The 12,375-nt window shown below is 39.4% G+C and overlaps 1 protein-coding gene across 1 annotated transcript in view; it reads left to right on the forward strand.

Moving 5' to 3' along the window:
- The window catches only part of LOC136988334 (scavenger receptor class B member 1-like), a 31,372-nt gene extending 30,139 nt beyond the window's left edge, over nucleotides 1-1,233 (forward strand). The window contains exon 13 of the mRNA XM_067286215.1: nucleotides 1,057-1,233. Within this exon, the coding sequence (XP_067142316.1) occupies nucleotides 1,057-1,149 (93 nt within the window). The 3' untranslated portion in view covers nucleotides 1,150-1,233. The remainder of the gene's footprint in view (nucleotides 1-1,056) is intronic.
- The last annotated feature ends 11,142 nt before the right edge of the window (nucleotides 1,234-12,375 follow it).

The raw sequence follows: 12,375 nt of genomic DNA on the forward strand, positions 1-12,375 counted from the left end.
GAGCTGACCACTTCCCGCCCATTTAACACAAGGTCTGCGGATTGGAGTCTGTTCAGAGATATTTTCGAGGGATGTCATCTCTCTTCCAATCATGACTACACAAAGGAACGGGCAGAGTGGTACATCGAAGCCATTATTGAAAACATTGCTTACACATGCAATATAGCCATTCCCAGAAAGAAAACCAGGGCAAGGCGGACGCTGAACATCCGGCGTACACGTTTTCGCGTTTAAAACTTAGGCCTAAACCTCGCTATTATCATTTATATAGATCTTGTCTATTGTTTTTTCTTGTTATACGATAAATATTATATCAGACGAGCAATGACTTCGTCTCAATTCCGGACTGAAATTTTTAATCATATTTTTCATTTATTTAATTTAAAATATATGTTCTGCACCTCAAATTAGTAGTGTCTTCCTCCTGTGTACATTATACTTTTCCTGTTAACAACCTGTTAACAACCGTTTTTGCTGGTCAACTAACTCCTATCAGGAGAAGGTTTTTGAATTAAAATAATGTGACTTCCGGTCCAGGCTAGAAGTTCTTATATAGTTAATCGGGGCCTCCTGTCAGAAAGCTTTCCACATCGGGTCTCGATTTTCATCTCTCTAACTCTGTTAAAGAAGATTAAGAAAGGACAGACACACGGACAGACAATAGTGGGAATTTATAGGTCTACGATTAAATTTAATTTAATTTTAATATTTAATGTTCATTCCATTTCATAGAAATTTTAAGTTAGTTTTTATATACTGATAAATGGCTTACATTTGTTAATAAATAGAAAGATACTCAAAATATAAGCCATAATTCTCATTTAAAAATAGAAATTAAGATCTAGATCGTTCTGTCCTTGAAAGATATCATTAAATTAATAGCTTTTTACTAAGATCTAATATTTTCAGACTCCACCCTGAGTTAAATATATATTTCTGTTTAGACCTTGTATATAATGTAGACCTATTGGCCTATATATTTTTTATATAACGTGTATTATATATATTGGTATATATTTTAAATTTGAATTAATGAAACTTTGTTTTCTCTTGCAGAAAGATAACGAAATATCTTCAACTAAAGTGTATCCAATTGATGATCATATATCTATTAAAAAAGATCACTTTGGAAAAATTGAGAAATTTTAGTCGAATCAGAAATTTAGATCACAGTTAGAGAAATTGTTTATTTTTCACGGTTATCATTTACACGATTTTCAATGTTTTCAAATATACGGGTTTCTGTGTTTTGCCTTCATCTTATGTATATATTGAGTCAATAAAATTTATCTAATATATTTGTATGGTTTAATTTGTATGAAATTTCTCGTAGAAAAAATTCGAAGCCATTTTGGATAATAATAATAACGTGGATCAGAATATTAAGCAACTATCTGCAATTGTACATTATAATGTGACACATTCATATAGGTTAATGTTACCTATGGTTCCAAAATGGCGGCTCGTTTCTGATTCCAGCAAATAGAAAAAAGGAAACAGTGGGGACGCACGTTCTAACCTAACCTAACCTATTCTAATAAATTACCATAATTATTACCAACAAAATTATTAGATAATAAACAACGCTTTTAGCCCACGACTATAAATTGGATAGAGTTAGATAGCCTAAATAAATAGGACTTAACAATTGGAGGGCTTATCACACCAAGGCCGCCAGAAAGAAGGACTAGATCTTTAATAAAAAAAGTTAGTCTTTAATAATAATATTTAAATTTAGGTAAGTATGCATTTCGGGTACAGGACCCCTCATCAGCTTACAAACACATGACACCAACATAATAATTATAACACCAATAATTATAACACAAACCTTTTGTATTGGTTAACTATTGGTGTTATAATTATTATGTTGGTGTCATGTGTTTGTAAGCTGATGAGGGGTCCTGTACCCGAAATGCATACTTACCTAAATTTGAATATGATTATTTAAGACTAACTTTTTTATTAAAGATCTAGTCCTTCTTTCTGGCGGTCTTGGTGTGATAAGCTTTCCAATTGTTAAGTCCTATTTATTTAGGTTATCTAACTCTATTCAAAATTATTAGAATAGGTTAGGTTAGATTAGAACGTGCGTCCCCACTTTCCTTTCTTCTATTTGTTGGAATCAGAAACGAGTCGTCATTTTGGAACCATAGGTAACATTAACCTTTATCTATTATTTTTATATTTTAATTAGATTTTTTCAGTTCCGTTAATTACAATACACACATAATCAGAGGTTCTTAACCTGAGATTAGGCTACCTATGGTGTTCTAAAAGAGGGCATGTCTTTCTTTTGAATACCTTATAAATAATATCGAGCGAGTGGGGGTATAGCTCAGTGGTAGAGCATTCGACTGCAGATCGAGAGGTCCCCGGTTCAAATCCGTGTGCCCCCTTTCGTTTTAAATTTTTAAAAATATTTTTTTCCTTTAATTATTGAATTCTCATGTACAGTATTTAAAAATAATATCGAGCGAGTGGGGGTATAGTTCAGTGGTAGAGCATTCGACTGCAGATCGAGAGGTCCATGGTTCAAATCCGTGTGCCCAGGGCAGCCCCTAGGGCCGGGCAACTGGTGCAACCGCTCCCAAGCCCTGCGCTCAAGTGGATGCAGAATAATCTATATTGTAAGGTATGGAATCGCCAAGACGCGCGATTCCCACCTGTTTGTTATAACGAACTGTCATAACGGAAAAGTCGTTAGGATCGGCCGTTGGAAACGACCGTTAGGAACTTCCGTGGGAAGAACCGTTAAGTTTCGAATCGTCAACCATCGGACGATTGGCCGGCGGGAAGTGACCGTTGGCGGCCGTTGCGGGAACATTCAAATTTGATTGGAGCAGGGTTCGAACGCCGTCGACTATTTAAGCTCGGATCGAGCTCGTATCGGGAGTTCGGATCGGCTGGCATCGTATCGGAGGTGATCGGATCGGATCGGATCAAGGGAGATCGTCGTTATCGAGGTGCTAACTAACTCTCTTGTTGGAAGTTACGTGTTTGTGTACGAACTTGTTCCTGACTCGGAGGTTTTGTTAATTACAAGTCTGTTTGTTCGTAAGGAGTTCTTTCGACGAATTTGTACGGGAATAGTCGGTTGTTGTTCAGACTAGTGTTTGTGCATAATTAATTGTAACTCTAATTTGGATTATTTTGTACATTTACTGTAAATATAAAATTTGTGTTTTTCGTCAAACCGACTGAGTGGTTATTTTGAACATTACTGGCGCAGTCTCGACAGGATATTTTGGATACTTTGGATTACGTTGGATTATCCTGGATTATACTCCAAAGAATCGGAAGAACTGAGCTACGACAGAGAAGCAGACGTACAGAGCATCACCAGCAATTAGACCCAGGTAAATTTTTTGTTTCTTCCTAGCACACAGAGATGCCTAGACGCGCGAAATCGCGGCAGCTAGAGACTAGAGATTGGGAGGATGACGAGCCGAGTTCATCGCGCAGGACAAGCGGGTCGGGAGACGACCTCGAAGCGCTTAGGAGACAACTCGAGCTCTCGAAAGAAGAGACAAGAAGGGCAGAAGTAGAGTTAGAACAGTTGAAGTTACGACTGGGGATCACAGGAAAATTAGACGATACGAAGCGGCAGGAACGGCAAACACGATCCGAAGGACTTAAAGTCGAGGGGAACCGCGACTTCGGGGATAGGACAAGCTCGTCGGGAAACAGGCCGCGGGTAGAATGGGATAGGCCAAGGGAAACTGACCGGCAGAAAAGAGGGTGTCCTGATAGGCGGGTAGACGACGAGGCCGAACGCATGCGACCCAAGGCAGCGGACCGCGTGGTGGTGGAGGTGAGAGCATCCAAACTCTCTTGCCCACCAGGGAGCGGGGAAGCAAAGGATCGGGTCAAGGCAATGCGGGGAGAAGGAAGGCCCACGTACGTAGCCGGATCGAAGACGAGGACCGCTGGGGTCAGGGTGGCCAAAGTCCCCATGCTAATAGTAGAAAGTAGGCGCAACTCACAGGTAGACCGGGACGTTAGGGAGTCCAGTGGAGTCGCGGCAAGACGAGAGGAGGCAGTTCGTAATATCCAAACTGAGGTCGGGAGGTCGCTGAAGGAAGCTGAGACAGTAAGCGGCAGAAATGGTCCCCCAGTTAAGGACGTTTCGGGAACGGAAGCGTCAGTTTTAAGGAAGTCGAGGGTACCAGCGGTGACAGAAACGAGGGGGAAGACACGGTTAGTGGGAGCCTTCAGTCACCGGGTAGAGGCAGGCTTAGCGTCAGTACCACTTGGATTGTGGGAGGAAGGACGCGAAGAAACGCCAGGATCGGCACGGGTGACGTGTGCGATCACCAATAGGTTAGGGAAAGCGACAGACGCTCTCTTAACGGAAAGGGACTTCCGAGCGCTGGTAGAAGCGAGAGAGAAAGCGGATTCCGAGGCAAGAAAAAGGGAATTAGCTGAGGAGCAGAGTATATTAAGTGCGGTAGCGGGGATGTTCGTGGAAGCGAGCGAGGCGGTTAAACGAGAGCCGCCCGACGACAAAAACCGGGGGATGGTCATAGGACCGCTTGACCAGACACAAGGGCGGCAGCGCACGGCCCAGTGTGAGCGGAGGGCGCAGTCTGAGCAAAATAAAGCAGGGGACGCGACTCCTATTGCGAGGAGATATTCCGGTAGCGAATCGGATAGCCGAAGCGAACGACCCGCCGCGAACAGGAAACTGGAGGGCGAGGACGCTGATGAAGGGAGGCCGGGAGTCAGAGCAGTAAAGAATGGGGTAGCTGGGACGCCTCAGGGTCAAAATTGTGGCGTCGGGGAAATAATCGACTTGGGAGATATCGGCCGGGAACCCGCGACGCAGTTGGCGCAACACGCCGATGACCAAAGACGAGCGATCGGGGAAACTAGCGAACCGCTGCTAGGGTTACCGAATACGACACGGGATGAGCCTCTGGATGCTACGAAGGAGTGTCATTCCGTGGACGACTTGGCCGGATTGATTGGGCAACAGGCGAACGTGATCTTGGCGACCGTCACTCGGGTTCAAAGAAAACACAGCGGTGAAGAGACCCGGAGGTCTCGGGCCACGGCGGGCGCGGCCAGTGGCCAATCGGAACCACCCACACACGTGCTAAGTCCGGAGGGAGGCATATCGCCGGTCCGGAAAACGACGGACAACGGTCACAACCGAGCTCGCGGTAAGAAACCCAAATTCCGTGAGAAGGGCCGAGCGACATCTGGTGACCAACAAAACCGGATGACGCGCCGAAGGCGACGGGGACGACCTCCTCGTAGGGGGACCCGCGCGGATAGGTCTCGGGGATCCAAGGGGTCCTACACTATCGCGAGGCATCTCTGTGCGCGGGTTATAGCGAGTTTGCCCGGTTGTACCGGAGGTAAGGGTCAGTCCGCACCAACGGACATGTGTAAAATTGCTGAGTGTTGTTGGATCAAACAGGCTTGGGCTAAGCTCAGTTTGATCCTTGGCCGCGGAGGTGTAAGGTATGGAATCGCCAAGACGCGCGATTCCCACCTGTTTGTTATAACGAACTGTCATAACGGAAAAGTCGTTAGGATCGGCCGTTGGAAACGACCGTTAGGAACTTCCGTGGGAAGAACCGTTAAGTTTCGAATCGTCAACCATCGGACGATTGGCCGGCGGGAAGTGACCGTTGGCGGCCGTTGCGGGAACATTCAAATTTGATTGGAGCAGGGTTCGAACGCCGTCGACTATTTAAGCTCGGATCGAGCTCGTATCGGGAGTTCGGTCGGCTGGCATCGTATCGGAGGTGATCGGATCGGATCGGATCAAGGGAGATCGTCGTTATCGAGGTGCTAACTAACTCTCTTGTTGGAAGTTACGTGTTTGTGTACGAACTTGTTCCTGACTCGGAGGTTTTGTTAATTACAAGTCTGTTTGTTCGTAAGGAGTTCTTTCGACGAATTTGTACGGGAATAGTCGGTTGTTGTTCAGACTAGTGTTTGTGCATAATTAATTGTAACCCTAATTTGGATTATTTTGTACATTTACTGTAAATATAAATTTTGTGTTTTACGTTAAACCGACTGAGTGGTTATTTTGAACATTACTATATATATAAAAACGAATGTATGTCTGTCTGTGTGTCTGTGTCTGTGTGTCTGTCCTTCATGCATTACCACACTATTTATCCGATTGCCGTGAAACTTTGGGAATTTGTTTAATACACTCCCGCGAAGGTTTGTGGCATATGTGAAGACCACTATTTCCCCCCTTTCAAAAATATATTTATATATGGATTAAGGCTTTCATGTCCAACAGATGGCGCTAACTTCTGACAACCTAAGTTGGCTTTTCTGTGAGGCATTATGCTTTTCTGTTAGAATGGACTAAAGCAGATCATTTTCTATCTATCTATCTATATAAATAAAATATAACGTTTGTTTGTTCCTACCGATTCCTTTTGAATTTTGACACAACGTTGCATTCGAATACGCAAGTGTTTGTATATAATATACACGTCTAAATTCCCCCTACTGGGGAGAGATGGACGGGATTAAGGCTTACCGTAAAGAACTCGGCTTTTATTATACTATTTTACATGCGGTTTTTTGCGTTTTTAATTGCGTTTTAATAGGTTACGTCAACAGAATATACACTAAAAAGGGATTTTTCGATATTTCCTTGCGACGGAGATTGACAGGATTAAGGCTTACTGTGAAGAACTCCGACTTTTATTATACTATTTTGCATGCGGTTTTTTGCGTTTTTAATTGCGTTTTAATAGGTTACGTCAACAGAATATACACTAAAAAGGGATTTTTCGATATTCCCCAGCGGGGAAAGGGACAGGATTAAGGCTTACTGTGAAGAACTCCGACTTTTATTATACTATTTTGCATGCGGCTTTTTGCGTTTTTAATTGCGTGTTAATAGGTTACGTCAACAGAATATACACTAAAAAGGGATTTTTCGATATTCCCCAGCGGGGAGAAGGGACAGGATTAAGGCTTACTGTGAAGAACTCTGACTTCTATTTATACTATTTTGCATGCGGTTTTTTGCGTTTTTAATTGCGTTTTAATAGGTTACGTCAACAGAATATACACTAAAAAGGGATTTTTCGATATTCCCCAGCGGGGAGAGGGACAGGATTAAGGCTTACTGTGAAGAACTCCGACTTTTATTATACTATTTTGCATGCGGCTTTTTGCGTTTTTAATTGCGTGTTAATAGGTTACGTCAACAGAATATACACTAAAAAGGGATTTTTCGATATTCCCCAGCGGGGAAAGGGACAGGATTAAGGCTTACTGTGAAGAACTCTGCTTCTATTTATACTATTTTGCATGCGGCTTTTTGCGTTTTTAATTGCGTTTTAATAGGTTACGTCAACAGAATATACACTAAAAAGGGATTTTTCGATATTCCCCAGCGGGGAAAGGGACAGGATTAAGGCTTACTGTGAAGAACTCTGCTTCTATTTATACTATTTTGCATGCGGCTTTTTGCGTTTTTAATTGCGTTTTAATAGGTTACGTCAACAGAATATACACTAAAAAGGGATTTTTCGATATTCCCCAGCGGGGGAAAGGGACAGGATTAAGGCTTACTGTGAAGAACTTTGCTTCTATTATACTATTTTAGATGCGGTTTTTTGCGTTTTTAATTGCGTTTTAATAGGTTACGTCAACAGAATATACACTAAAAATGGATTTTTCGATATTTCCCTGCGGGGGAGAGGGACAGGATTAAGGCTTACTGTGAAGCACTCGACTTTTATTATACTATTTTAGATGCGTGTTTGATTGCGTTTTAATAGGGTACGTCAAGAGAATGTACACTAAGAAGGGATTTTTTGAAATTCCCCCCACGGGGGAGGCGTTATACATTTATAATAGATACATTTTGAGCCACAGCAACGCGTGGCCGGGTCTGCTAGTGCTTTATAATTAAAATGTAACAACAAGTATTGCAACATAAAACTTAATTTTAAAGTGTAATTGTGAGGTTAGAACCTGTCAGATGGGGGTCATCGAGGACGATGTCAGCTGTCAGGATGGCCGAATGTGGGGTTTAGACGAGTAACATTCCTAAATCGTTAAGACGATAAATTTACAAGGGGTTGCGACGGAGACAAGAACGAGAGAGAGGGACAAGTAATGGGAGAAGTGAGGCAAGACGACAGTTGGTAACGGCGCGAAAGGAGAAAAGGACGAAAAGACGTTACGAAGGCGAGAACCTTATCGTTCTATCAAGATGGTTAAGAACGCTGGAAGATTATTGTTACTTCTAGTTCTCTAGTTCTATATCTCTATCATTATCCTTACACATATTGTAAGCTAATAAATGTTTTAATTGAACAAATTTATGGTACTTTTTTTTTAACTTACTGTTAAGTTCGATTTGCGATTAAACAGAATTGTATCACCTGTCAGGTGTGTTTATGTTATCTAACGTTGATGTACAGTTCACAGCTCTGTCGCACATGTCAGGTGTGTTATGTAACTGTACACTTAAGAATTCGGGGTAAGATCTTTCCGCCTAGAGAGGGAGAAATTCTGCATTCCCTTTGGTGTGTACGGTCAGTGTTGACCAGTGTGTAGCTGTGTGGCCAATAAAGAACCGGTGTTGTGATTATTAAATTAATTGTCGGGTGCCTGAGTGTTGTTCGTTTGTGGAGTGCCGGAGTGTTACTCGCTAGTGGAGAAATTAAAGTTCAAATTTGTTGTTGTTGTGTTATAAGGAATCTGTGTACTGTTTTAGACCGTGAATACGGGAACATTTTAAAAACATTTTACATTTACTAAGGTGTTTTAATTTAAGCACCGTAAGGTGTTCAGCATTCTGTTACCGTAAAACAACAGAGAGAAGCATCGTTATAGTGTTAATAACTTTAAAACTTGGGATTGGAACTTTAATGACACAAGCAAGGCCGGATTTACATAAGGACATTTGGGGCCGGTGCCCAGGGCCCCACAAAATAGGGGCCCCCAAAACTATGTTTAAACATAATTTTTTTTTCCCCCTATTACTACGACAGTCTAGTGTGGTCTAATTACGAGGGCCACAGGCAAAGAAAACCAAACGCGGGAATAAACCTATGAAACATCGGAAAATTTCAGGAAAAAATTTTACTTAGGTATTTTTCAATTAAATTAAAATAATTACTTTTACGCAATAAAATATATGTATGTTTACAATAATCTTATTTTAAAATGAAATTTACAACTTCCTAGTTGAAATCTAGTTGAAAGTACAGTATTTTGTGTAAATTTTCTAAATCATCAAATTTGCCTACTCTTAAAGGGGGGCCCCACCGAATTTGTGCCCAGGGCCTCTGGATTGATAAATTCGGCTCTGGACACAAGTAAGTTTTTCAAATTTTCCAATTATTATATTATTTTTGACAAGACTATGTCTTGTTTATAAAATCGTACTGCCGGCCTGTGTTACCAGCTGAGAGGTATGGAGTATATATATGTCAGGAGTTGCAATTTGGCACAGAGTATATCACGTAGCCGATCCAAATAAGTAAATTATTTGCCTGGATCAGTTTCTCAGTTAATTATTACCGGCAGAACAAAAACGCAGAACACGTGGTCGGAGGTCAACGTGGACATCACGGACAATGTAGGACGCAATCCAGACCAATTTCTCCTAGCAGCGAAACTTGCCGCGTACAGATTGTAGCCACGCCACTAAAGACGTTATATTAAAGTTGTCGTTACATCCGACGACGTTATAATAGGGATTAAGCTGTATATTGTTTGTGCAAAATAAAAAAATAATTTCTGACGATACAATCGAAATAGCCACAATTATTTTTTCAAAAACGGGAAATTTTCGTTAGGCATCGACAAAAATTCAACCCGGGCCAACACGCAACGGAGAGAAATTTCGACATTGGATAGGTTAATTTCATGGTCGTGGCCGGCGAAGTTAAAACGATCGCGCTCAAAACCAGCGATACCAAAGAAGATCGGAGAATGAGAACGAGACTATCTTGAGCATCAAAGTGATTCCGCTTAGTAGTGAGTCTCCGAGACATAGTCTTGTCCCAAATACGGTTTTTCCGTTTTACTTGTTTAATTTCTATTTTTCTATTCATTTTTTATTTCAAGTTTTATTTTCTATTTTTTTTCTAGGATTTAGAACATTAGCAATGAGTACGAGTAGAGATTATGATAAAAATAGAAATTATTTAAGTGGTAACCAGAAAAGAAAACGTGCCGAAAATAAAAAAGATTTAGAAAGTCGTCAAAAAGATAGTCTTTTAAAATATTTTAAAACTGATAACGAAGAAAACGATCTGGCTATAGCTAGCACTAGTGTACAAAATAAAGAGTTACAAACTACATACAAAAAATTACCTTCATTATTGAATGAAGATGGAGCTATAAATGATGAAGAAGGTCAAGAAGATTTTTTTCTTAGCGCAAACAAGAAAACTAAAGAATTATCAACTATATTGGAAGACGATCTTGGAACATGGCCATCATACCCTTCTGAGAAAATTATATTATTATTAATTAATAAAAGCATTGTTCAAGTAACAAATTACGATTTTCCCATAGATGAACGAGGTAGAAAATTTAATGTATCTTATTACACAAAGTACATTTAAATGGAGAAAAATGTTACAGGAACTGGCTTCTCTATTCAAAATTAAAAGATAAGGTATTTTGTTTTTACTGCTATTTATGTCCTAACCAATTGTCAAGATCATCTTTAGCATTAGTAAATGAAGGTGTTTCTGACTGGAAGCACCTTGAAACTCGCTTAAATGAACATGAATTATCGTTGTTACACAGAAAATCACTTAAAGATTTTATGGAGCTAAAAAATAGGTTGCAAAAAGAACAAACAATTGACGATTTTCATCAAAAACAATTAAATTCAGATGCAGAACATTGGCGTAAAGTTCTTAGAAGGATTATATTTTGTGTACAATATTTAGCTAAAAACAACGATGCACTTCGTGGAACGAATCAGACAATTTTTACAAAAAAATAATGGTAAATTTTTAGGTTTAATTGAATTAATTTCAAAATTCGATGCAAGAATGGCAGAACATATAAGACGTATCAAAGATAAAGAAACAAACGATCATTATTTAGGTTGGAAAATTCAAAATGAGATAATTAATCTGTTGGCAAACAAAGTTAAAAATGAAATAATAAAAAAATTAAAAAAAGTAAATATTATGCAGTACAGTTAGACTTTACTACCGATAAAAGTCGTATTGAACAATTGACTCTCATTGTTCGAATTGTAGAAATGACTGACGAACAAGAACGAAATGAAGTTGAAATTAATGATTTTTTTATTGGTTTTTCTCCTATGCCAAAAAGTACAGGGTTTGATTTATCAGAGGAATTATGTAATCAACTTAAAACTTTTAAATATTTCTTTGCACGATTGCCGTGGACAAGCTTGTGACAATGGGGCTAACATGGTAGGCAAGAGAAAAAGCACGCAAGCAAGGATTTTGGAAAAAAATCCGACAGCATTTTTTGTGTCGTGTTCTGCGCACAATTTAAATTTATTAATAGGTGATATGGCTTCCTCGGTTCCTATGGCTATGACATTTTTTGGAACACTTTCAAGATTGTATACACTATTTTCTACGTCTGCTCACAGGTGGGCTATTTTCATGAAACATTTAATAAATTCAACTCTAAAACCATTATCAGATACACGTTGGGAATGCCGAATAAATTGTGAAGACAGTTAGATTTGATTTAGACAAAATTATAACAGCATTAGAAGAATTAAATGACGTGACAGAGGATTTTAGTGTGAAAAGTGAAACAGATTCCTTACTTGAGCACGCAATTAATTTTGAATTTGTTTTATCTACAGTTATTTGGTACGAATTATTATTGACAGTCAATACAGTAAGTAAAACTGAACAAAAACCTAATTGTAATTTAAGTTTAGTAATTAAGCTTTTAAAAAGGTTGATGGATTTTTTTTTTTTAAATTTAGAGAGAATGGTCCGATTTCAACAGCGTCGGCAGAACGAAGATTTTCTCAATTAAAACTAATTAAAAATTATATTCCGACAACAATGTCACAGGAACGATTAACAAATCGGACATTTTTATCTATTGAGCACGAAATATGTGAAAAATTAAATTACGATGATTTAATAAAAGATTTTAATGAAATAAAAGCCCGCAAAATTAATATTACATAAAATAGTGCGAAAGGGTCATTAAAAAAATTAAGATATAAATAAATAAAAACAAACTTAAAAATTTTTGTTTTATAATTTCCGCAAATTTGATTAAATAAATTTTTGAACAGTTAACGTTAATTATTTTACTTATTAGTGTATTTTTTTATTAATACTTAGTTTATTTTTAGAAAGGGTCCCACAATTTCAGATTTGCCCCGGGCGCCGCGAAAGCTAAGGGCGGCCC

The sequence above is a fragment of the Centruroides vittatus genome, unplaced genomic scaffold, assembly GCF_030686945.1.
Source record: "Centruroides vittatus isolate TY-2023 unplaced genomic scaffold, ASM3068694v2 scaffold_3293, whole genome shotgun sequence".
Taxonomy (NCBI): Eukaryota; Metazoa; Arthropoda; class Arachnida; order Scorpiones; family Buthidae; genus Centruroides; species Centruroides vittatus.